This window comes from Marmota flaviventris, chromosome 7, assembly GCF_047511675.1.
Source record: "Marmota flaviventris isolate mMarFla1 chromosome 7, mMarFla1.hap1, whole genome shotgun sequence".
Lineage (NCBI taxonomy): Eukaryota > Metazoa > Chordata > Mammalia > Rodentia > Sciuridae > Marmota > Marmota flaviventris.
Window position 1 is genome coordinate 1,235,982 of NC_092504.1, and position 25,497 is coordinate 1,261,478.

General features: G+C 58.0%; 2 protein-coding genes across 10 annotated transcripts in view; one reads left to right on the forward strand and one right to left on the reverse strand.

Annotated features, from left to right (window-relative positions):
• The first annotated feature begins 763 nt into the window (after positions 1-763).
• LOC139706391 (uncharacterized) lies at positions 764-25,369 on the forward strand. Of its 9 annotated transcripts, none has more exons than XM_071614060.1 (7): positions 764-1,268; positions 4,146-6,173; positions 7,138-7,392; positions 7,601-7,729; positions 8,548-8,639; positions 10,901-11,092; positions 11,225-25,369. In XM_071614060.1, the coding sequence occupies exons 2-6, from the start codon at positions 5,468-5,470 to the stop codon at positions 10,964-10,966; spliced, it is 1,248 nt and encodes a 415-aa protein (XP_071470161.1). In that variant the 5' UTR covers positions 764-1,268; positions 4,146-5,467; the 3' UTR covers positions 10,967-11,092; positions 11,225-25,369. The 9 variants fall into 9 exon arrangements, with proteins under 9 accessions (XP_071470161.1, XP_071470164.1, XP_071470163.1 ...); XM_071614063.1 differs by lacking the exon at positions 764-1,268 and having other exon boundaries at positions 3,816-6,173; positions 11,225-14,421; positions 14,553-25,369; XM_071614062.1 differs by lacking the exon at positions 764-1,268 and having other exon boundaries at positions 3,816-6,173; positions 11,225-12,407; positions 13,029-25,369.
• Positions 14,337-25,497, reverse strand: part of Rnf212 (ring finger protein 212) — a 36,349-nt gene continuing 25,188 nt past the window's right edge. Inside the window, exons 10-12 of the mRNA XM_027935210.2 lie at positions 17,146-17,218; positions 14,775-14,938; positions 14,337-14,413 (exon numbers count right to left, since the gene is read on the reverse strand). Coding sequence (XP_027791011.1) covers positions 14,337-14,413; positions 14,775-14,938; positions 17,146-17,218 — 314 coding nt within the window. The remainder of the gene's footprint in view (positions 14,414-14,774; positions 14,939-17,145; positions 17,219-25,497) is intronic.

Below are 25,497 nucleotides of genomic sequence, written 5' to 3' on the forward strand. Positions count from 1 at the left end.
TGATGGACCCACTGATGGGGTATGGTGCCAGGAGCATTCATGGGGCTGTGGCCCCTCTAACCTGGGAGCAGGGACCTGGCTCCTTCGGCTCCCCAAAGCCAACATCCAGCACGGCATGGCCCCAACACCTGGGCAAGGGGAATCTGGCCACAGATGGGCAGCAAGGGCTCCTTTGCCCCTGGTCTGCCCAGGGCAAATAGACAATGGTGGGGCAGAGACCCCTGGGGACTCCAGGCTGGGGTGGGCTTGGCTGGACGTCTTGGAGTCAGGGCTTGAGACAGGAAGTGGCTTTTGGGCTGGGTGGGGGCAGGCTCAGGGTGGGGGGCAGGCTCAGGGTGGGGGGCAGGCTCAGGGTGAGGGGCAGGCTCAGGGTGGGGGCAGGCTCAGGGTGGGGGCAGGCTCAGGGTGAGGGGGCAGGCTCAGGGTGAGGGGGCAGGCTCAGGGTGGGGGCAGGCTCAGGGTGAGGGCAGGCGCAGGGTGGGGGCAGGCTCAGGGTGGGGGGCAGGCTCAGGGTGGGGGCAGGCTCAGGGTGAGGGGCAGGCTCAGGGTGGGGGGCAGGCTCAGGGTGGGGGCAGGCTCAGGGTGGGGGGCAGGCTCAGGGTGGGGGCAGGCTCAGGGTGGGGGGCAGGCTCAGGGTGGGGGCAGGCTCAGGGTGGGGGGCAGGCTCAGGGTGGGGGGCAGGCTCAGGGTGGGGGGCAGGCTCAGGGTGGGGGCAGGCTCAGGGTGGGGGGCAGGCTCAGGGTGGGGGCAGGCTCAAGGGAGGCAGCCCGGCCCCTGCCACTGCTGGAGTGGAGGTGCCAGGAGGAGCCCAGGGCTGCCGGACGGGGTCCCAGCTCCCAGACTGCGGGAGGCAGTCAGAGCAGCCTGCTGGGCTGGAGGCAGTCACCCCCAGGCCCACAGGGGCAGTGGCAGGAGCACCTCGCCCAGGGCTAGAGAGGCACAATCCACCCTTTGTTCCCGAGGCAGCCGGGCCTGCGGGCCAAGAGGAAATGAGAGGAGCGCCAGCCAGCAGCCCTCGCCCGCTGGGCAGCCTGGGCCGCCAGCTCCAGCCCAGCGAGGAACTGTGGGGGCCCTGCTCCAGGGGGGGCCCGGCTGTCCCACCCTGCCTCCTGCCCAACTCAGCCCAGGCGTCCACAGGGGAACTTGGCCTGGGGGCTGGACCCCAAGGAGGGGCCTGGGATTGTTGCTGCACAAGTGGCCCCAGCCTAGCCCTTGGGCAGAGACTGCTGGACACGCCTGAGGGAGCTTCTTCCCCACTGTGGCCCGGGGTGAGTCCAGCTGCATGAGCTTGGAAGCTCCTGTTCCCCACCCCAGGGCTCAGCCCCTGTCCACACGCCCCTCCTGTGCTCAACCTGTGGGCAACTCCGCAGGGGCACCGGCGGGTGCCTGGTCTCAGGCTGAACCTGCAGAGGGCATGAGGCCCGGGGGCCTGCTCTGGGTGGCCACGTGCCGGCTGTGGGCTGCTCCGACATGCTGGACGGGTCCCAGCTCCCTGTCTCCAGACTGAGGACGCCCCATCCTGCTGGTGGCCTCCTGGCTCTTGTCCCCTCTGCCTTCTCTGACCCCAGGGTGAATGGTTGGGGGTCTGGCAAAGTCAGGTGCTCAGCCAATCCCCAGGGACCCCTCCTGGGCAGAGTCCCTTCCACCTGACCCAGCTCCCACTCAGATGGCCTGCAGCCGCTGCAGAGGGGAGCGTGCACGTGTTCCAGCCCTGGGCACACATTTGTACACATGTATACCCGCACACCACATGCACAGTGCCCCAGGGTATGTGTGCATGGGTGCTGTGTGTGCTCGCATGTGCATGTGCATGTACGTGCCTCTGTGGGGGACCCCTGCTTCGCCTGCTTCACACCTGCCTCTGCTCCATACTCTCCCACGTGGGCCTGGGCAGGGCTGTGAGGCTAGTGGCCGTTGGTGGGCCTTGTCCAGGTCGAGTCCACCAGATGCCCCTCATATAACGGGTGCCCTAGGGCCCCACATCCACAAGGCTGCCCTTTGGGTCTCCTGGGCAGGGTCTCCGGCAGGGTCTCCTTGGTAACAGCCAGGAGGCCGTACTTCCTGCCCCAGGACCCTGCTCAGCCTGGCCTGTGCAGGGACTGACCCCTGGGCTCTGATGCCCCTCGTGGGGCTCGATGCTTATCTTGCGGCTGGGCTCCTTCCCAGACCTGCTTTGCCAAGCGGCGGGCCTGGCTTTGATCCTGGCCGACAGGTGCTACTAAGGCCAGGTCACCCGAGGGGGCTGGCCCCACCTGGAGCAATGGCTTTCATGTTTCTAGTCATGGGACCTTGGACCTCTGTCCTTGTGCTGGATCCTCTGGGACAGCCTGGGGCCTGAGGCCCACCAGGAGGTGGGAAGGCTGGGGAGGGGCAGGAGGGCCTGAGGAGCTGGGGATTGTCACTCATCCTGGTGGCTCAGGCTTGTGAACAAAGCCAGCTCCTAGGACTGTGCCCCGAGGCCAGTGGGAACCCCGAGATGCTGAAGGCCCACCCAGGCAGGGCAGCCAGTGGCCTGAGGAATCCGTGCTGAGAGGCCTCAACCTCGACCACCCTTGGGCCCAGGCCGACCCCAGGCCCAGCTCCAGCAGCTGCTGAGAGGAGGTGCCCGACCAGGGGCCCAAGAAGGGACCCCGCCCTGTTCCCACAGGGCCAGCTCACCAGACTGGTCTCCCTCTGGCTACCACACTGCACGGCCCACCTTGGACAGCAGGCCACACCTGGGTGGCTTCCTGGCTGTGGGGGCCCAGCCCTGCATCCTCTGCAGCTCAGCCCAAACCTGAGCGGGCAGCCCTCAGCTGCATGAGCAAGGGCAGAGCTGCCCGGCACCCCGGGGCCACAGGGGGGCGGCCAGAACAGTTGAGCCTGCCATGAGGGCGGGCCCAGGTCTGGGCCAGGCGCCCACACTCGGCACAAAGGCCTGTGTCCCCATTTCAGAGCAGCATGGGGGGCATTGGTACCCTGCCTGCCTGGGGCTGGTCCCAAACCTGCTCATGTATTTTAAAGACAGTCCCCTTGTAACCTATGCTGAGCAAGAGTAGGTCCTGGACAGGGGTGTGGGGAGTGGACAGGTCTCTGGAGGTCCCAGCAAGGCAGAGAGCGTGGGCTTTCCCCTCATGCCACAGAATTTTAAAAACTCTGGAAAAAACTTCACTGGGTGGCTTGAACCATTCTCCTTGGGCCACCTGCCAAGAGAGGCACCACCTGGGCCTGTCCTTGGGGGACTCCTGGTGTCTTGCTTGCTGGCCTGTGGCCCCATGCATATGCACACTGTCTGTGGTGCTGGGCATCATTGGGCCAGGAAACGGGGGAGGTTGTCACCCGGATCCTGGGGACCCAGAGACCCCCCTTCCCACGTCCAACGGGCATCTCCATTCTGAAGGGCTAGGTGGAGGCCCCGAGTCTGGCAGGTGAGAACAGAGCCCACCTGGGGGTTGGAGCCTCTGGCTGTAGTGGAGTGGACCCCAACCCTTCCTCTGGGACTCAGGCTCCTTCAGGGATTCACTCAGGTGAGGGCCCAGGACCAGGGAGGGCCCAGATGAAGCTGAGCTGGACAGGCCACCCCACTTGGCATGACCCAGGGACCTCTGCTGATCCTTGGCCAGCCGCCAGCCCCTGGGCTGCAGAGGGCCAGCATTTACTCAATTCCTTCCGCCGACACCCAGGAGGCCCCCGGGGCTGCTGCTGTGTGCCGAGGTCTGCATCGCCTCTGTCCTGGCTCCTGCTCTAGCTGCACAGGGTGGGGTGGTGCTCGCAGGGGGACAAGCCGGCACAGGTTTGGCCCAGTGGGCGCAGGCCTCTACCCAAGGGCACAGCAGCCACGGAAGGTTGGCTGGACACATGTGTTCTTGCCAAGCCATGGCCTCGCCCTGGGCCAGGGCTGCACACCCTCACTCTGCCGGCTCCGTCCAGAGTGTCTTGGCCGTGAGGGCACCCTGGAGGTGGGGCTCCACCCAGCTCTTCTCAGGGGGTCTTCAGGATCTCCTTGCCAGCGCCCTGCCTGCCCTGGGCCCTGCCCTCCCCACGCCTTCCTGCACCCCGCTTGGAGGGCTCCAGTGTGTGCAGGGAAAACAGGTCAGGGGCCGCCACGGGTGCAGTAGCTGCCCTGTGTGGCCTGAGCAGGGGTACTGGCCTTCCTTTCTGTGAAGGTCACCAATGGCCTGGGTTCCTGTTCATTTCCACTGGGAAAACTGCCCCATTTCGGGTGCTGGCTGCAAGCTTTTGAAGATTGCGAATGTCTTCTGCTTCCCAAGTGCGTTCTCCCAGGAGGTGGGTTGTCCCTGCCTGACCTCCCCAGGGTGGGTGGCTGGCCCCAGTGGACAGATAGGCTGGGGCCTCAGGAGGGGTGAAAGTCCAGTGGGCAGAGTGGACACCACAGTTCTCAGGAGATACTTCTGTCGGCCTGGCCAAGGCAGACTGGGTCTCTGGCACCTAGATGGGCACTCAGGGCCTAAGCCCAGCTCCAGGGAAGTGGGGACATTGAGGATTCTGTGACCTGAAGCCAGAGGATGAATACCGAGTGGTCATCCATGTGTCCTATTCAGACAGCATGTGGGGCAATGCTTGCCCACAGCATGTGGTACCTCTTGTGAGGAATTCACCCCACGCTGCAGGCACAGTCCCCAGTGCTGCTCCATACTGTGGGCATGTGGGAGACCGTCATCTGTGACCTCAGGGCATCCTGCCTGGACAGCCTCACCCAAGACCCAGTTCTGCCCAAGCTTGTCACCTGGTGCTGTGCTGTGGCTGGAGTGTTGCTTGTGTGTGTGAGCATGGGGCACACACGCATGTGTGCACAGGTGAGTGTGCACACGTGTGTCTGTGCACTAACATGCGTGTGTGTATGTGGTGTCGAAGTGTGTGCTTGCATGGACGTGGGTGCCCCGTGTCTGTTCCTGGCCTCTCTTGCAGCACAGGGGCAGGGCAGGGCTCAGGACCCCTGTGCCCTGTGAACAACAGGGAGACCAGGCTGCGGCACGATGCACTGGGCAGGGGCCCAGGCGAGCCGGCTATGCTGGGCGCTGCTGGCTGGCTCCCGACTGGTCCTGTGTCCTTGGGAAGGTGGGTCCCAAGGGCGTCTGCTAGGCTGGGGCTTCAGGCCTGTAAAAGCCGCCGAGGCTACGGCCTGGCCCAGGCCTCCCACCGTGGCTTGATCTCTTCAGAAGAGCTCCCACCGGCACCCGGGGTAGAGGGGCTCCCCCCAGGGGATGTTCCAGAGGACATCCTTGGTGTGCAGGGCTGGGTGTACCAAGTGACCAGAGCCCTTGGCAAGCTGGAGGCCCTGCTGGCTGCGCCCTGGTCGCACAGGAGCCCCGTCGGCACACAGACGTCTGGAAACCCTTCAAGGACCAGATCAAGCTCCTGGCATTTGGAAGTCCAGCTGCCCCAGGGGGCTGGGCAGTGGGTCCCAGGAGGGCCAGGTGGTGGATCCCAAGAGCAGGAGCTGAGGTGACGGGGGTTTACGAGCAGCATGGGCCTCGGGCAGGCTCGGGGGGCGCTGTCACCGGCCCTCCCCTGGCCTGCTGGGGTCAGATGGGAGGCCAGCAAGCCCTCCACAACGCAGGTCAGACCCTGCCGGCTTGGGAGCAGGAGCCTGGGAGCCCAGGAGAGGTCCAGCAGGCCATCCCTCCACAGCCCCTGCCTGCAGCCAGTCAGAAGGACCCAGGAGAATCCCTGGGCTCATTCTTGCTCCACGGCAGGGCCCTCCCGCACCGGCGCCTGGCCATACCCTCAGGTGATCATCGCTGTCCCCCCAGGGGGCTTGGCTCGGGGGCCCTGCCGTGGACAGCTTTCCTGCCAGTTTCAGGGGGAGAACTCAGAAGTGCTGAAGATGACGGTGACGAGAGAGCTGTGGGCAGCAGAGAGTGCGTCCTGGCTGTGGCTGGGTGTGCTTGAGGGACCAGGGGCCAGGTCCATCCTGCAGGGGCTGCACAGGAGGATGCTGGAGGTGGGCATCCCTCAGAGGCGGGCCAGGGCGGGTGGTGTATGGGTGGGGCATATCTCCCTCTGCAGCCCCCAAGACAGAACATGTCCATGCCACCGTTCCTGTGGCTCCGGTACCTGCAAGTCCACGATTGGACTCCTCTCGTGCAGACGGGTGCCTCAAGGGATGAGTCACGTCCCTCCATCGGCCTCCGGGTGGGGGCTCCTGGCCCTCCTGGACCCTCACGAGGGAGGTGAGTCACTGAAGTGATGCAGCCCCTGCGTGGGCTAAGCGCTGACTCACCCTGCACCCAGTCCTGGCCTCCCCCACCCAGCACAGGCCTGGGCTGCAGCTGGGCAGGACAGCAGGGCCCGAGGGGAGGGAGCTATGGGTCAGGGAGGTGGCAGGAGGGCAGCAGTCTTTGTGCCCGAGGCTGGCCTCTGCGCCCCCGACCCGTGGCCCATGTGCTTCCTCAGCTCTGCTGCCGATGAGGGGCCTTCCCCCCCTGTTGAGAGCCTGCTTCCCAGGGTTCCTGCACAACACTGCACCAGGGACCCCGTGGGTGCCGGGCTACACCAGGCTTGGCCCCTCCGCCCTGGTGTTCTGACAGGCCCCATGGGCACCCCGACCCACCAACACCCGATGCCCCATGCACACTCTCCATCCCTGGGCCTGAGGGCAGACGGCCTGTGCCCAGGGAGCCTTGGGTCACTCCCAGTGTTTCTATGGGGGAGAGAAATGCTTCCTGACACGGCTCCGAGGTTCCTAAAGGGCCCCGACTGGCACACTCTTCCCTCTCCTCTGAGGTCTGCATCCCCTCCCCTCCCCTGGGGGAGAACCCCCCTCAGCTGAAGACCGCAGGAGCAGCCCTAAGGGTTCCCTGGTCCAGCCACTCGAGGCTGCTCAGTGGTGCCCTGTTTTGTGCTGGGGATGGGAACAGGGACTTTAACCACTAAGCCACACCCCCAGCCTTGTTGCGTTGCTTACTGCCTCACTAAGCTGCCGAGGCTGGCTTTGCACTTGCCATCCTCCTGCCTCAGCCTGTTGAGCCTCTGGGACACAGGTGTGTGCCACTATGCCTGGCCAGAGCCGCCCCTTTAAGGTGCATCTGCGGCAGGAGCCAGTGTGGGTGCAGGGCAGGTCAGCCACACTGCCACGGGGTGTGCTTCATGATCCCAAGACCTCACAGCCTCTTCTGAAGGCAGTTTTCCTATTAGGAATCACGGTGATTGAAACACACCGCACTCAGAAAAACGCGGAGCCCAATCCTGCAGCCCAGGTCCTGTCTCGCCAGCAGCTCTTTGGGAATCTGTGGCTGCCTCTGGACTCTCTCGCCCCACCCAGGGTTGTCCAGTGCCTAGTTCCCATGCTGAGCCTGTGGACTGCAGCTACCACCCCTGGCAGCAGCTGTGTGAAAGCTCCAACCCTCAGCCTCCTGCTGACCTTCTGGGGTCGGGGACACCCCTGGCCAGGTGTCTGCCTGAGCCCGGAGGGCAGAGCAGTGGCCCTGGAGGGTGGGACCCTGGATTCCCCACCACCTGAGCAGGCGGGCGGCCTCGTCCCCAGCCTGGCTCTGCTCCTTGTTCTGCTCAGCTCGCAGACTTGGGCAGGGACTCCCTCCCACAGGTGGGGACCCCAGGCCCCATCCCGGGGTGCACTGAGCCCCAGTGTCACCCTCAGGGTCTCTACCTGTCAGCCTTCTTGGGGGAAGATGCTGCAGAGCAGGGTCTGGACCTGGGGTGGCTGCCTCTGCAGATGGACCCGGCCTATATGTCAGCAGAGGGCAGAGGAGGGACCAGCCATGCACAGGTGAGGAGCAGAGATTTCAGGAGCACAGTCTTAGAGCATCGTCCTAAGTCATTCACTGCTGTTTCCACTCAGATAAATTGTGTTAAAACTAAAAAGTTTAAGGTATTGCTGAGGATGGACCTGGGACCTTGCTCATGTGAGTGCATGCTTCCCTCTGAGCTACCCGCCAGCCCCATGAGCTCCTGGTTTAAAATATTCACAGAGGAACCATGTGAAGAAGTTTTGGGAGGAGCCAAGAGCGCGGTGTCACTCACTGCCTCAGACAATGGCCTGAGTCCCCAGACGGGCTTCACGGGAACACTGTGGCTGGTTAGGACCTGGGACCTGGGCTTCGGCCTCGGCGCCTGGGTGGACCTGCACACGGCGGGAGGCACAGGCCTGGGCGACACTGTCGCTGTCACTCGTGGTCACACTGCCCCCTTCCTGGCTGTGCTCCAGGGGAGGGCTGGGCTCGCCCTCAGGTCATCACACCCCTTTTCCTGTGCCCAGCGCCCAATCCAGCAGGGCTGGCCCTGTGCTCCACTTTCTTGGCTCTCTGAAGGCCTAAGGGCTGTGGAGCAGCGGGACCCACCCAGGTGCCACTGACCGGGGATGAGTCTCACTCTCAGAATTCATCTGCACGTGGCAACCCTCCTGTCCTCGGGGCACATGCCTGTACGTTTAGGTCTCCCTCAAAGGTGCTCATGGCTTTGGGCATTTTCAAAGTCATCTGATGCACCTGTCCACAAACTCCCTGGGCTGGTCCCTATGGAACATCCTGAACTTGGGGCAGACGCCACCTCCTGTCTTTGGGATCCTGTTTTGCCAATGTCCTTCAGAACTCGGACTTCTTACCAAGCAGCCTGGCAGTGACAGGGCCTTCTCATCAGCTCACATCGAGGAGCCACGCAGGACAGCCACAGCTGGGAAGGTGAGCCTGCCACAGGTGCTGACCTGTCCCCTTCCCCAGCCCTTGGCCCTGCTCCCATCCGAGGTCACAGAGAGTGGGACTGGGAGGGACCTGGGGCCACAGAGGTGTGCTTAGAGGCAGAAGTCCTGGTGAGAAGGGCTGAACCTCTACACTCGCCCCAGCAGGACACCTGACCCACTAGCCCAAGAAGGCCTCGAATGACAGGCCTGTCTTGGCAGAAGCGGTCAGTGTCAGGAAGACAAGCTGTGGCAATGTTCCACGTCCCCACAGGACAGAGGCCTGCACAGCCGGGGAGGAGCCCCATGTCCATGGGGATGTGGGATTCCACTGGGCTGTGGAGGCTGATGTGCACTGGTGCTGGAGGACCTCGGGTGGCAGAGTGAGCCAGGCAGTGGGCACGGGGCTGAGGCCTGGCTGGGTCCTTGTGGGGATAGCAGGAAGCAGGGGAGCAGCCAGCGGCCGGCCAAAAGCCCAGGGCATCTTGAGCTGCAGGGCTCACACTCACCAGCAGAGGGCGCCCCGGAAGCCCTCACCGCCTCCTCCCAGGCTCCCCTGGGGACTCCCTCCTCTGCCAGGACACCCGTCGGTGCTACCTTACCCAGGACTCAGAACCAAGGCAGGTGGAGTAAGGCGTGGATTTACCATCCAAGAATTTCAGGAATTTCCTCTTGGTCTGAAAACTTGTTCAGAACCTGTGTTTACGACAGCTGGGGTTGAGCAGAGCTGCGTGGCTTCCCCAGTCCCCGCGTGTATTTCTGAGGAGTGGGCTTGCCCCTTGGGTTGCTGGCCACAGCGCCACTGTGTCTAGGTTCCAGGTTGGGTGGGCATGAAGGTGATGCTCTGGGAAATTGGCAAGGACACACAGATCTTCAGGCCTGGCTGGGGCAGGTCCAAGTCTGGCCATGGGTGATACTCCTGCCTGGAGGGCAGCCACAGGGGCTGGGACCCCTCAGGCCCCGGTGGGGAGGGAGCTGCAGTGTCCAGTGGATGCAGTGAGCATTCCTCAGCACGGGGTCAGCCTCGGCCAGGTTCGGGACCCACCTCATCTGCCCGCCCACTTCCTGATCACGGCTCCTCCATTGGTTCCTGGGCTTTCTGTATTGTTCTCTCAATAAAATGCTCTGCTGGGGCTGGTGAGGGGGAAGCTTCTGGGGTCCCAGGCTCATCTCTGCAGGCCTCGCTGTGGTTGGAGGGAGGGCTCTGGTCTTGTAGGTCCACCCTCCCGTCTCTCCACAGCTGCTCTGCCTGTCTCCGGAACAGTGCTGTGCTATGTATCCTTTCACGTAGGAAAAGCACAGTTAACAACTGTGAATCAATACCTCACACCACGCTCTTCACCCACGGAGAATTTAAAGCTAAAATTGAAATTCCTGCCAGATGGCAGCCAATTTTGACTCTCAGAAATGAAAGCCAAGAAGGGTGGGGGTGGCAGTGTGCAGCCGCCCCATAGGAGCAAGAGGGCCCGCACGCTCTGGAGAGCTGGGGTGAGGAGCAGTGGCCTCTCTCCAAGCAGCACTGGGGGCCTTTGTGGCAAGCTGGGGAGGGAGGTGAGCGGGGGAGGTGGAAACAGTGCAGAGCTCAGGGCTTCTGCCCAGGGAGGTGCCCTCTGGGCACGCTGGCCCCACAGTGTTTGCAGGGCTGAGGGGACCGGCATTTGCAGGGCATGCTCCTGCTGCCAGCCAGAGAGACCAGAAAGTGCACAGCAGAGAAGGGCACGGTGCCGGGGGTGGGGCCTGGGCTCCCGGAGTTTCCTGTGGGCTCCCTGAGTCTTCCGCTGCCAGACTCCGACAAATCAGGTTGAGAACCAGTTCTGGACGAGAAGAGCCCAAGGTCACCCCGTAGGTGCTGGCTGGAGGTGTCCCGGGGGAGGCTGCAGGGAGGGACTCAGAGGTGGCCTCAGCCCTCCTTGGCCCCGTGACTTGTAGGGAGTGTGTCCCCCCACGACACTCTCCCCTCCATAGACCAGCAGGCCCACTCTGGTTCTGCCACCGCGTCTTCGGGCCTGGGCCTGCCCCCCTCCTGCCCTGGCCCACCTCACCTGCCATCTTGGCTGGACCTGGGGTGTGGCTGGTGACCCCCTCCTGTCCCACCCATTCTCTTCCTTCTCAGCCGGGAGGGTGGCAGAGGATCAGTCAAGCCAGCAGCCCCTGAATGGGTCCCTGGTCCCTTCTGCACACCCAGGTCTTCTTCACTTCAGCTGCTGGCTGTTTCCCTCTGAGGTTGAGTGACACTCAGACCCATCTCCCCACTTGTGTCCCCAGGCCTACTCTCCCGCCACATCCTGCTTTGGGGATCCAGAACCTCTCGGGCCACTGTGGAGTCCCTGATCACCCTCGGTACCTCTAGACTGTCTAAATCCTCTGCCACCCTCCTGGCTGAGCACCGTGACCTGGTCCTGTCTGCTGGGGTTCTGCCAGTCTTCACCAGTGCCAAGCAGGCGCCCTGCTCCTCAGGTTGGGAGCCTGACAGCAAGCCCCAGGCCTGGCTTTCCTGAGGTGGGGCTTGGGGCACCTGCTTATGACCTGCTGGATCTCAGCCTGCCCCCAGCTGTACCTCCTGTGTCCTCAGGCTTTTGCTCTCCTCAGGTGTCACTTGTGGCTGCTGGGACCACAGGCTGCAGGCTGAGGGGCCACCTATCTGCTCTTGGGGCACATCCTGCACCAGTTGCCAAGCACCCCACACGGGTGAACGAGGCAGCACCTGGAGGAAGACCAAGGTTCAGCGCAATGCCCACACCTCGCACCCACACCCCATGGGTGCCTGAAGGAAAGGATGTTCTGTGACAGGCAGTGCATGCTTGGGACAGGGAAGGGTGAGGGGACATGCAACCATGCTCCCTCCGTGAGCCCTGGCAGGAGCCCAGTGGAGGGCGGGGCTCCATTTGTATTAAGAAGACATACAGCCAGACCCCACACAAACAGGAACCATGAGAGAGGAGGAGTGGGCCTGAGGAGGCTCTGCCCCAGGAGAATGATGCCCGTGCCCGGGGGGCTGGGGCGTCCCTCAGCCAACGCCAAGACCCGCGAGCTGGAGTCCAGGAGGATCGACCGCTACTCACATCTGCAACAACATCAAGACAAAGAAGAGACCACGGCAGACCCATGGTCGTGTCTACTGAGCACCTGCACCAAGAGCATCAGGTGCAAGCTCGCAGCAGTGGGCAGTCTGAAGAGACCACATCGTGAACAGCAGCACGGGGCCCAGCTGCCTGACATGACTCCATGTCCGGGCCTTGTGCAGGCTTCCTAAGGAAGGACTCCTGTGAGAACTCTGTCTAGAGTGGTGACCCGAGGCTCAGCTGGGACTGCTCCGTGATACCGCATGCGTCTGGCCACTGCCTCTCCTCTCTCTGGATGCTGAGTACCAGCCTTCACTTGAGTTTCCTGCCCAGCCCCTCCAGGGGGTGCTCTCAAGGTACACCTGAAGGGACACCCTGTGGCTCCCCGGAGTCACTGATGACTTAGCAGCAGTGGGCAGGGACATGTGGAGCCTTCCCAAATGTTTCCATTTCCTCCTGGATATTGTAAAGAGCAGCACTGGAGAGAGGGTTTTTTCTCCTGTGGAAAGAAGCCCACTGGACCTGTGGCTCTAAGCGCTCAGGCCAGCGCCACCTAGTGCCCCAAAGCCGCACTGCAGCAGGGCCCCAGAGCAGGTGTGTAAGTGGCGAGAGGCCACTGCCAGCCAGGAAGCACTCCACCTGCTCAAGGAGATGAGCCCTCTCACAAGCACTGGAGATGGCGGTCTTCACCTGTGTGTCAGGCAGCACTGGTGAGTAAACCCTCGGAAGGGAGCAGCCTGCTCAACTTGAGCAAGAGTCACGTTATTGCCCCCATAAGCCTCCTGTTCACTCCCTGATTCTGGTTCACTCCTGGCACGGCCTCTCCTGGGGTGTCTCCCCAATCCCATGTGGTATCAGTGACATCTGTCAAGCCCGAGCTTTGGTCTGAAAGGCTTCTTCATCCCAGAACTCGGAAGTGCAGCAAACAAAGAACAAGCATGGGGCAGCCATGTCAGCCCCCTGGCCTTCAGAGCCCTTCCCTGACCCCTGCTCCCAGGCCACCTCAGTCCAGCCAGAAGACGAGCCCTTGTGCAGAGGGGATGGAACTGGGGAGCCACAGCTGGCAAGGGGGTCCATGCATCCCCTCTAAACCTTCTGCACAGTGCTGGCATCTGGTGGCCAGTGTGTGACCATAGGACGGCCATTGTGCCTGGGAGCAGAGCTTGGTGGCTAAGCACCAATGGCTGGGACTGCAGGGCAGCAGGAAAGGTGCTGCCTCCTCCAGCCTGGGACAGGCAGACCCTACACAGGCTGCTTCTGTGCCCATAGCTGGCCCTTGGCGTCCACATACCTTTGCTGCCCTAGCTGAGACGTCCCCTCTGTGCCCACAGGCAGCGCTTGGCATCCATGCACCTTTGCTGCCCCAGCTGAGAAGCCCCTCTGTGCCCACACATGGCTGGGCAACTATCTGGGTGTTTTACTACCTTGGCCCTTTCCATGAGTTACTGGAAAAGAAAAGGTGCTGGAGTTGGTGCTGATACGCAGGGGTGGAAAGGCCAACCTGACAAGCATCCCGCCTCCACCAGACGCCTGCTGGACCTCAGCAGCTGGCCTCGTCCACTGTACAGATGACCAAAAAGATAAGTGTGAAGTGCTGAAAGCATGGCATTCAAGTTCATGTCTGGAAGGCAGTGGGAGAGGTCACTGGAGAACATGGTCAGCCACCAGCCCCAACAGGGACCCTGCTGGCCAGAGGGCAGAGCACGGACCTCCTGGGAGGTTTTTAAGAAGTCCCTAGAAGCACTGAGCTCGAGCACAAGAGCCCTTCTGCTCCCCTGCAGAACGGCCCCCGCCAGTCCTCAGGTCCGAGGCCAACTCTGCGTCACTGTGCCCGTGCCCAGGAGCTTGAGGAAGAGGCAACTCAAATAATCATATTCATTTTATAAGACGCACAGAGAAAACTCCATCATCAGGGACTCTGTAACACTTAAAGTCTCTGAACCCACCTACAACACACACTGTCCAAGACCTCAGGACAAAGTGCACTCCAGGGGGACGGCCAGCCTTGGGCCATGCACAGGACACAACCAAGAGGGCTCCTTCCTGCCCAGCAGCCCGGGTGTCACAGAGTCTTGAGGTCCAGGGGAAACACTGGTGGCTGCAGGTGGCCCCTGTTCCCTGGACAGTCAGTGTGCAGCCCGCCTGCGCCTCGCCCATGGCAGAGGCACTGCTCCTTCCCGCTCCACAGCTGCTGTGGGACCAACCCATGTCCTTGGCAGTTTTTAGGTAAATGCAAAACAGAGAACCAGAGTTGGTGCCACAGGCCTTTCTCGCCCTCGGTGGGCAACACCATGTGTGAGGCAGCTGCACGGCAGACCTGGAGGCTCCCACACCCAGGCCTCGCCTGCACAAGGCTCGCCTCTGCAGACAGGGACCGTACGTGTCCCACAGCAGCACAGGGGGTCAAGCATGCCAAGAGCAGAGCTGCAGGGCTGGCGGTGCCGAGAGTGGCCGCTCTCCCCTGTGGAACGCGAGCTGCGATGGGGCTCAGGTGCAAGGCCCCTGGCAGGGAGCCATGGACAAGGGTGCCCACTGTGCCTCCGCACCACACTCAGGGAGGAGCCTGGGCTCAGGAAGAGTGAAGCCAAGATGCGTCACATAGGAGGCCAGACGATCAGGTGGAGCTTTATTCAGTTATGCTACTTAATCACCGCATCCAGAAAGAACTGCACAGTCACCGTGGAGCGCACGTGCTGGGGCGGCTGAAGAGCAAGAGCTGGGCAGGTACAGGGCAGGGATGTGCTCACCGTCCATGTGTCAATCCCCCGAAGGGAGCAGACCCTGCAGGAAGCATGAGAGTTGCAACAGAATGCTACCTTTGAAACTCCTTCCCTTCCCGATTCCCCCTGCTGAAGGAGACAAGAATGCAAATGTCCAGATGGAGTGCCAGACCTCAGGCCTTGGGCATGACGCTGGGTGTGCCTGGGCATCATCTAAAACCAGAGCGAGGAGCAGGCACCACTGGGTTCCCACGTGCTAAGGAGAAGCACAGACGCACTTCTGGAGGACGCTGTTCCCGCTGCCCTCGTCACATGCGTACTTAGCTTGAGAAGCACCACGGGCGGCTGAGCACTTACCTAGGCACTGTCTCTGCAGCAGGCCAGAGATGCTGATGGGCGGCCGGGGGGGCCGGGCCTGGGCAACACCGCCGACGGGGGAGCCGCCTGGCGCCGCTCTGCCTGGTCGCCAGGACGCTGGAGCTGGCGGAGCTCCCTTGCAGGGCATCTGCACTGGTGGGACCCTAGCAACACAGTCACAAGGAGTCATGAGCACCTGAAGCCTCTAGTGCCACCATCGTTTGAGCACTGACTGCATGTGGCTTTAGAGGCCACCGTGATTCGCAGCATGTCCTGAGTACCCAGGAACTGCAGGTGAGGGGCAGTGGTGGCACACGTGGTGCCCACTGGGCAGCCTCTCAGGGGAGGACTTCTCTGGGCTCAGGTGATCAAGGAGGATCTGGAGAGGAGGCTGTTGGAGCCACTGACAGCCCCCTACACAACCCTCCACTGTACCATGCTGACCAAAGTCAAGAGCTACGCTCCATAGCTTTCCCTAAGGTCACTACTAATAAGCAGCTGAGCAGGAACAGCAGGGGGCCCAGGACCTCTGGGACCCTGTGACCACTACCCCCTGGACCCGCTCTCTCTCTGAGACCAACTTGAAGCCTGTGCCCCAGCCCCTCCTGCCTACATTCTTATTGGGCCTACCTACTGACAATTCTGGCCCCTTCTCTCCACGGGTCCCCCCACTGTCCCTGCCGCCTCAGTCCTGTTGGCAGCTCACCCTCGGCTCACCCTCAGCATGCAGAAGGCTCTGGAAGCTCATCCGTCTCACACTTCGTCTGCGCTCTCCAGGGTGGTGAACCCCAAACCATGGGTCCCCGCCTGCAGGCCCTGCAGCCTGCTGGTGCTGCCTGTTACTGGGCCTCCTGCTCCACTCTGCCCTGCCCTGCTGTGGGCTGACCTCCGGCCCTCGCTGGTCCTGCAAGCCCGGCTCCTCGGGGCGGTTTTTCCGGAGCCAGCAGGCCTTTCACAGGCAGCCCATCACCCGCCTTGTCTAACCACCGCTGTCCAGCGTCCTGCCCACATGTGCGTCCCAGAGACCTCAGGCCACTCCGATGTGCTTGCCCTGAGCCTTTCCCAGAAGGCACAGTGCAGGTCTCTACCACAGCCCCTGTCCCTTCCACCTCCTTGAGAACCCCTGCGTGCCCTTGCCTTGGAGCTGTGAGCAACGGCCTCCTCCTCTAAGGCAGTGGCCTCCGTGGTCACCTGCTATACCCAATTCACATGAAGCCTAAATCCCCAGCTTCTCTCCTGCCAGGGCCCACTGTGCTCACCTTCTGTGTCCAGAGGACAGACAGAGAACACGGGGTCCCAGGGTGCGATGACAGCACCACACAGTCCCACTGGGGACGCAGTGGCAGGCAGCGAGTGCCAAAGACAGTGCTGCGGGGCTGCCTCCTGGGTGGGCAAAGCTTTGCATCTTGTCAGGCAGCCTGGCGTGGACAGCCTCAGGGTCCGAGGGGGCAGAGTGCCCAGGAGTAGCTGCATGGGCCAGGCCACATGCTCTCTGCAAGGCGGGCAAGCCAGTGGGCAGTGAGGGGGCACTTGGGCCCAACCAAGGGGCTGGCAGGACAGTGTGTGCCTTTGGAGGCTGGCTACCCTTCCCACACTCAGAAGACATCCGTGTGCCGAGAGAGCAGGGCAAGCAGGAGACCCGCCTGTCAAGAAGCAGGGCATGGCGGGCGTCCTGTCTACTCAGGGTCAGCAACCTGAGCCCTGGGCCTGCCCCTGTCTCTAGATGAAGCCTACTGAGACAGAGCTCCTAAACCTCCTCGCTGAGGACCTGCCTTGGGCCAGCATGGCCCGGCCGAATCGTGAGCGCACTTCACTGGCCTTTAGTCCCACACTCTGCCCCCTCTGTAGGACCAGCCCCCTCTCCCAGCCTGATGGTTTTCCTCTTGATGTGGTTTGCCTATTTCTACGCAGGCAAGGGGCCGAGCTGCCAAGGGGACCTAGGTAGCTCCCAGGCTGGCTGTGGGACATTCCTGTGGAACATTGTCCACTTACTGCCATGCCACCTGTGGCCAGTTTCTCCACAGAAAGGCAGGGATGAGAAGGCTCCAGAGAAGCAGAGCATTCACTTCCTGACCTCTGCAGAGAACACCTGTGCCCCAGCCCCCTCCCGCAAGGAAGCCCTGTGTGGCCACTGGGTGGTTCTTGTGGGGTTCTCAGCAATGGCCAATGCCTCCGTCACACCTCAGCTTCAAACACGCCAGCCACCAAGCAGTGCAGACAGGTTACCTGGCTGGAAGCACACACGAGCAGGAGCCAAGCGCAGAGTGCTGACTCTAGCAGTAGCCACTCCTCCCAAGCAGGTCACCAGTGACCTTCTTTTGTTCCCATTTCCCCTCCAAACATCATGCACAAGCCGTGCTCGGGACGCTACCTGAGAGCCGCTGCCATGCCCACTTGTCTGGGTGTCAGGCTGGGATGTGGAGGGCCTGGGTAGGAGACGCTGCCTGTGGGGGAAAGACACAAGGTGCTGGAGGGCGGTGCTGCAGGCTGCCTCCTGGGTGGGCAGGCTTTGTGCCTTGCCAGGGAGCCGGGATGCATCAGGTCCCTGGAGGCCAGGCTTCTCCAGCTGTTGCGAGGCTGAGGACAGGCAGCACCACACACCCCCTTCCTGCCCGCCCGCACCCTGAGTGTGCAGCAGCCGGAGTTCCTCCTGACCACAGAAGCAGCAAGTGAAGCTTGTGTGCCTGGGACTCGGCTCGTAAGCCCGAGGGAGTCGTGCCTGCCTTCCGCTCCCCTGGAAGTGGGCGAGGGGAACATGGCAACTCTCCCTCCATGGGGCGCCTGAGCCTCGGGACACCCTGAGCATGGTGGCCCTGTGCGCTGCAGAGTGGACAGAGGATGCTGGCCCATGGGGTACGAGACAGCTCTGCACCGGGACGGCTTTGTCTCTGTTCCCTGGACCCTGAGGCAGCATGGTGATGCTCCCTCAGAAGACCCTGCAGAACAGCCAGGGACCAGGAAGCCAGGACCCTGGTGGGCTGCACCCACCCTTCCATTCTCATGTGGCAGGGCCTGGCTGGTCCGCAGGGCCTGCCCCTCCTGGGAGAGCCTGCTCTGACTCAGGAACTGCTTGCCTGTGAGCTCCCCTCTCGTGGAAGCCAGCCTGTCCACATTCCCCAGCCCTGACCACTCCAGGCCATTTATCGGACATCCAGGGGCAGCCCACACCCTGGAGCTGCTCAGTCATCAAACCTGCCAATCCCAGCGGTCGGCCTGTTCTGTCTTCCCCACTCGGTCCCTCTCCAAGGAACCACAGAGAAAGCCATCTGACAGCCACTGTCCCTCATGGCAGCTGTCCCCCCTTGATCTGCTGGTCTCACTACCATGATTAAAATAGATCCCAGGTACATCTCAACCACACATAATAACAATGGCAGGTAACTGCATGCCACACAGCTGCACTGGCTATCGGGGACCCTGCTGAGATAACTCATCCACACAGGCCCAAGTGGACAACCGCCCTGGGTCCCGGGGCCTTTGGACTGAGGAGCAGCCCCATCTCTGTGTGTCTCACAGACAGCAGCCCCCAGGCCAGGGGAGGGCACAGCATAGCCCTCTAGACACACCCCAGAGGACAGCAGCACAGACGGCACAGCCAGGAGCTGTGGAGGAAGCTGGCGACTGGCATGTCACCACATACCCAGGGCACAGCAAGGTCAGGGCAGCAGGATGGGGTGAGCCTCCCAGGCCTGAGGGGCATGCTGGGAGATCAGGGTAACCACCCTCCCCAAGACACCCTCAAGTTAGGTGTGGGAAGCATTGTCGCGGGCAGTTAGAAGAGGTGTGTTGGGGAGCTGAAGCAAGAAGCACTAGTGTTCCCAGAGGCAGGTTTGGCTGCTGCTCCCAGAGCAAGCCTCTGCCTTCTTGGGCAGGACCAAGTGCTGCACTCGGCGTCCCCAGACCAGTGCTCAGGGCTTGGCAGCACAATGGGACACTGGACAGACGTGCCTGGCAGCCTGTGGTCATCTGGAGACGGGAGAGTGTGCACATCCAGTTAGCCAATCCATTCGCTAGGCATTTGCTGGGGTGGGGCTGCTGGTGTGTTACAGTAGGAACCAGCAACTATCTAGAAAACCAAGTGTGAAACTGGAAAAAAACTGTAAAGCAATCAATTTGGGGTTCAACTGCATTTGGGGTTCAACTAAAGGCAGATGACAGATGGAAAAGCAGTTATTCTTGAAAGCCTCCTACAGTTTTGGGTGAGCAGGGGGGCTGTGGAGAGGACAGCAGTCCTGGGCAGGGTGCCAGAGGCCGTGGGCTCAAGGCAGGAGGAAGCACTTCTGTAGGACATGGCCTTAGCTGAGGAGGGCAGGGCCAGCCTGGGAAACCGTGAAGATCAGAGGAGACGCTCCCCACGCCACAGTAGTGGGCAGGGCCAGCAGGTGTGAACTGGGCCTCCATCCCCACATCTCATCAGGGTGCAGCCTTAGGGACACAGCTGCTGAAGCAAGTCTCAGACAAGCCCCTCCTGGCCCCTAACTTCTAAGGCAGGGGAAACCAGGAGGACACAGGACCATGGCAGGTCCACGTCCGTGGCTCAGTGCCGAGCAAGTGCATGGCCCTCACGCTCATCTCAACAGGCGCAGAGAAAACATCTGGGAGATCAAGGACCACCCTTGCACAGGCATCTCCAAGAAACCCAATGTCATACTTCAATGCTGAAAATGGGAAGTTTCTCTCCTAAGGCCAGCAACAGGACAGGCAAGAACTTTCTCTTACCATTGTTTTGTTTGTTTGTTTAGTAGGAGGTGGGTCCTCACTCAGTTGCCCAGGCTGGCCTTGCACTTGTGACCCTCCTGCCTCAGCTCCAAGGAGCTGGGGTCACAGGCATACCCCTATGCCTGGACTTGCTCTTGCCACTTTTATTTAACATTGTACTGGAGGTTGTTGCTGAGTATTTAGGCAAGAAAAAAAAATTATTCGGGTTAAAAAGGAAGAAATAAAGCAATTTCTACTTGTGAATAACATGACATAGTATATAGGAAATCCTAGGGAGTCCACAGAATGTCCCTAGATAACAAATGAGCTCAGCAAATTTGTAGGACACAAGATAAATCTACAAAAGTCAGTTGTACTTCCACACACCAGCAATGAAAATCTGAAAAATGAAACTGAGAAAACAATTCCATTTACAATAGTTTTAAAAGAATAAAATAGGGTTGGGGTTGCAGCTCAATGGTAGAGCACTTGCTTACCATGTGTGAGGCACTGGGTTCGATCCTCATCACCATATAAAAATAAATAAAATAAAAGTATTGTGTTCCTCAACAACAACAAAAAAAGAAATACTTAGGAATAATTCTTACCAAATAAATGTCAGTTTTCTTCACTGAAAAGTACGAAACATAGCTAAAATTAAAGGACCCCAAAAGGGGAAGTCAGCCAATGTTCATGGACCGGAAGACCTAATATCTTAGGATGGCAATACTCATAAAGTTCGTGTTCAGAGTCCATAAATCTCTCACCCAGACACCCACCCCTTCTTAGCAGAAACAAATAGGCTGATCCTAAAACTCACAAGGAAGTGCAAAGAACTCAGAATAGCCAGAGCAATCTTGAAAAAGAACACTATTTCAAAAAATCACGACAGAGTTACAGTCAGCAAAAGACCAAATTAAATGACGATAAACAAAACCAAGAGCACCGACAAACGTTAAAGCAGTAAGAGGAAAGCAAGTCATCATGCACAGGAGTGCAACTGAGTGGTGGCTGGCCCCTCTTCAGAAGGAGCAGAAGTGGAGGTGATGCTCACAAAGCACCTCACACAGCTGCCACTTGGTCCACTCAGTGAAAGCATCCTCAAGGTGGAGACAAATGGAAGCTATTCCAAGATGAACAGAAACGGAAAGACCTAATGCTAGCCAATCTTACCTATGAGAAATGAAAAAGTGCTTCAGCCAAATCTGCAGGACGCAAGGTAGAACCTCAGAAGTGGCAGATGTGCTGCAGATGTGAGGCATGCATGTGTGTGCACGTGCACGCGTGTGTGCACACGCGCACACATACATGTGTGTGTGTGTATTTGCACATGTTTCCAAAGTTTTAAGGAATGTAAGTTTGTTTAATTAGAGAATAATTGCAGCACTGCCCTGTGAAGCTTGGAACACATAAATCACACATACACATGCACATACATGTCTTAGGGAGGAGGGAAGGGGAAGCGGGCGATGCTGCGCTGGAGCACCCCGCTGCCCCACCTGCGTTAGCCCAGCACTGACCTTGCACATACTGTGGTAAATTTAAGATGCATGATACAATCCCTGGGAAAATCACCAAGAAAGTAATACAATCCACAGTTAAAAGAGCAGAGGAGGAATTAAAATGTGCACTTGTCTGCCTGGGCGGCATGACAGAACACCAAGCCTGGGTGCTTCAACAACCATGATTTGGTTTTCACAGTTCTAGAGACTAAGAAGTCCAAGATGAAGGTGCTGGATGATTTGGTTTCAGGTGGCTAAAACCGTCTGGTTCACAGCCTTCTCTGCTCTCAGGTGAGGTTTTGTTTTTCTGAGCTGGGGGTCAACTTCAGGGCCTCATGTGAAATGAAAAAGTGCTTCAGTCAAACCTGGAGGACGGCAGGGGAACCTCAGAAGTGGCAGATGTGCTGCAGACAGGCTCGGCAAGCATTTCACTGAGCCACACCAGCACCTCCTTAGCCCCTTGAGTGCTTGTAAACAGAGTGAGCTGTCTGGTGAGCACTTCAGTGCACCATCCAGGGCCTGAAGCCCTTCACTCCCTGGTGCAGCATCTCCACCACTGTCTCCAGGAAAGCAAAGCTGAAACTCCATCCCCATAAGGCACTGACTCTCTCATTCTGCTGAGCCCCTCGGGCCCACCGCTCTGTGCAGTCTGTCCTGTGACTGCTCCTGCACTCGGCACAGTGCCCTTGGAGTCCATCCACACAGGAGCATGCATCAGAACTGGCTTCCTCTTAAGGCTGGGTGGTACTCCACCCAATGCAATGCCAAGTCTGTTCATCCATCTTCTGTTGGCAGACCACAGGCTGCTTCCAGGCATTAGGCTGTGCATACTGTGCTGGAAACCTGAGTGGACGGCATCTCAGCAAGACCCAGGCACAGGAGTGGACGCAGCCACCACAACTGCGTGGAGTCCCATTCTGTGGCATCACCTCATCTTCCCCCCAGCGTGCACAAGTGCCCGGCTTCTCTCCACACCTTCACCAGCAGTTGATACACGTGTTTCTGAAATAGCAGTCCAGGAGGCGGGAGGTCTCTCTCACTACGATTTGGTTTGCATTCCCTACGAGTCAGCGACGGGCACCTTATATGCTACTGGCTGTCTGTATTTCTTCTTAGCCCACTAAGTCCTTTGCTCACTTTTGAACACTTTTGTTGCTGTTGTCCTTTATATATTCTGGGTCTTAATCTCTTACTAACTATGATGTACAAATATTTTCTCCCATTTTGTGGGTTGCTTTTTTTTAAAAAATCTATTTTTAGTTGTTGGTGGACCTTTATTTTATTTATTCATATGCGGTGCTGAGAATAGAACCCACTGCCTCACACATGCCAGGCAAATGCTCCATCACTGAGCCACAATCCCAGCCCTGAGGGTTGCTTTTTTGACTCTATTAATAGTGAATTCTGTTGCACAAAAGTTTTAGATTTCCACGAGGTCCCATCTGCCTACTTGCTCTTTTGTCATCTGTGCCTTTGATGCCACATCCAAGAGGTCATTGCCAAGTCTAAGGGTCATGAAGCTTTTGTCCTGTTTTCTTCTAAGAGTTTTATGGTTGGGGTGTTTGGCCCATTTTGAGTTAATTTCTTGTATAATGCTAGGTAAGGGTCAAACTTAGCTTATTCATTATTCTGCACATAATGATATCCAGTTTCCCAGCACTGATGGTTGAAAAGATTTCTTATCCCATTGAAAAGTGTCTTTTCTTTTTTTAATGTTATTTTTTAGTTATAGTTGGACACAACACCTTTATTTCACTTGTTTATTTTTTTAATGTGGTGCTGAGGATGGAACCCAGGGTCTTACATGTGCGAGGTGAGCGCTCTACCGCTGAGCCACAATCCCAGCCCCGAAAAAGTGTCTTTTCTTATACAGACATTGATCCTACTTAATTAGGGGTCAACTTTTATGACCTCATTTTATCTTAATAATCTCCTATAGGTCCAATCTCCAAAGATAGCCACATTGAGGGTTAGAGCTTTAAAATATTAATTTTGGGGGAATATTATTGAGTTCATAACAAAATGGTACTCTAAAAATATCTGATGCAAATAAGGGCAGTAAGGATACCCAAATAAAATCTGTCTTACATAACACACCTTGCAAGACCACAGGCATAGGTCAAACCATGTTAACAGTTACATTAAATATCTAAATAGTTACATTAAATAGTAGTCCCAACCACTTAACCAGAGGGCACAGATTAAAAGAACGGATCAAAAAACAAGACCAGAGCATACAAAGAAGTGCACACCTGTCATCCCAGTGGCTTGGGAGGCTGAGGCAGAAGGATCACAAGTTCAAGGCCAACCTTGGCAACCCACCAAGGCCCTGTCTCAAGATCAAATTTAAAGAAAGGGCTGAGTATGTAGCTCAGGGATGGAGCACTCACTTAATACGTGCAAGACCAACGGGTTCAATCCCCAGTACCACCAAAACAAGACACGAGGAACCAGGATTATCACTGCCGCAACCTACCAGGGCCTCCTTGGATGCAAGGGTACAAAGAAGCTGAAATCTGAAGCATGGGTGAGGCTGACTGTGTGGTTTGGATCTGCAGTGTCCCTGAAAGGCTCACATGTTGAAGGCAGCAGTCAGAGGTGGGGATCTCGGGGACTCTGACCTCAGGTGGATGAACCCACTGATGGTGTTACGAGAGGCGGCGGAGACTGGGGGAAGGAAGGTTGGAGGAGGCAGGTCCCTGGGGTATCTCATCCTGGACCCTTCTGCCCCTCTCTCTCTGCCTCCTGCTGCCATAACTGACCAGCTCTGCTCTACCACGTGCTCCCCACGTGATGTTTTGCTTCACCATAGGCCCAAGAACACAGGACTCAGCTGTCTGTGAAACCAGGAGCCAAGGAACCTCTTTCCTCCTCTAAGTTGATTTTGTCAAGTTTTCTGTCACAACGACAAAAACTAGCACAATAACCATGCAAACTACTACCAATCTAAAAATTAAATGAAGAAAACTCCAGAATAAGAAACACTTAGATATGAATTTATCAGTAAAGTATAAGACACTGTACACTGAAAACTACAAAAAGGTTCTTGAGATAAAATAAAGTAAATGGAGAGACAGATACAGCATGTCTACAGACTGAATTACTCAAAATTCTTTAAGATGGCAATTGTCCCCAAACCGATGGACAGACTGAATAAAATTCCTATCAAAATATTGGCAGGCTTTGTACAATTTGAAAAAAGAATCCTAAAAATTATATGGAAATGCAAAGGACTTAGAATAGCCAAAAATTACTTTGATAAGGTAATAACAGAGTTAGAAAGACTTACACCATCTGATTTCAAAACTTACTGTAAAACAAAAATAATCAAGATCACGTGGTGTTCATGAGAAGCAGACATCATTGCTCAACAGAACGTAGTCCAGAAGTGTTTTAGTCAGCTTTTTCATTGCTGTGACTAAGGGACCCAACCAGCACCAGTGTATGGGGAGGAAAAGTTTACTTGAGGACTCACGGTTTCAGAGGGCTCAGTCCATAGAAAGCAGAACATCATGGTGGAAGAGTGTGGCAGAGGGAAGCAGTTCACATGGTGATCAGAAAGCAGACAGAGATACTCCATACTCTATAGCCATACCCCAATGCCCACCTCCTCCAGGCACACCCCACCTGCCTCCAGCCACCACCCAGCTAATCCCATCAGGGATTAATTCATTGATTAGGTTAAATCTAGAACCCAATCATTTCTCCTCCAAACCTTCTTGCATTGTCTCAAACGTGAGCTTTTGGGAGCCACCTCACATCCAAACCATAACAGGAAGGAAGCCCTCAGAACTATGATCCAGATTGCTTCCTGTGAATAGAGTTGACTTTTGTGTGTTGACCTTGAAGCCTGCGACCTAACCACCTCCACGAATTCTAACAGTGCCCACAGAGAGTCCTCCTCATGTCCTGCTTATAATACGTTGTCAACAGCCACCTGTCTTTACCTCCATGACTCCCTCCCTCCTCCCTGCTTCAGGCTGGCCTTGAACTTGCAGCCTGCTCAGCCTGGGCCCGGGGCTGCAGGCACAGCCCGTGCGCACGCTTGCCATTTCTTTCTTTGCCTCACTGTACTCGCTGGAACCTCTGGACCAGTCCTTGATTCATTCCTGATCTTGGAGGAAAAACAGTCCATCTTTAACATCATTTTTAAAAGAACTGTTTTGAGATGGGATCTGGCTATGTTGTCCAGGCTGGCCTCAAACTTGCCATCCTTCTGCCTCAGACTCCCAAGCAGCTGGGATTACAGGCATGGGCTTCAATATTAATTTTGATGTTGGTTGTAGGTTTTCTAAAGATGTCCTTTTATCAGGTTGAGGATGTTCCCCTTTATTAAATGTTGGTTGAGAGTTTCTACCATAAGTAATTATAGAATTTTATCCAATTGAAAATGTTATTCAGGGGCTGGGGATGTGGCTCAAGCGGTAGCGCGCTCGCCTGGCATGCGTGCGGCCCGGGTTCGATCCTCAGCACCACATACAAACAAAGATGTTGTGTCCGCCGAGAACTAAAAAATAAAAAAT

What these genes read in the sequence shown, in the direction of transcription:
- LOC139706391 (XM_071614060.1), top strand. Translation starts at nt 5,468, where the DNA reads ATGGGCCTCGGGCAGGCTCGGGGGGCGCTGTCACCGGCCCTCCCCTGG. An exon ending in CCTGGACCCTCACGAGGGAG is followed by an intron (nt 6,174 to 7,137) that starts GTGAGTCACTGA and finishes TTTTCCTATTAG; the next exon opens with GAATCACGGTGATTGAAACA. An exon ending in GAGGGACCAGCCATGCACAG is followed by an intron (nt 7,730 to 8,547) that starts GTGAGGAGCAGA and finishes AATGTCCTTCAG; the next exon opens with AACTCGGACTTCTTACCAAG.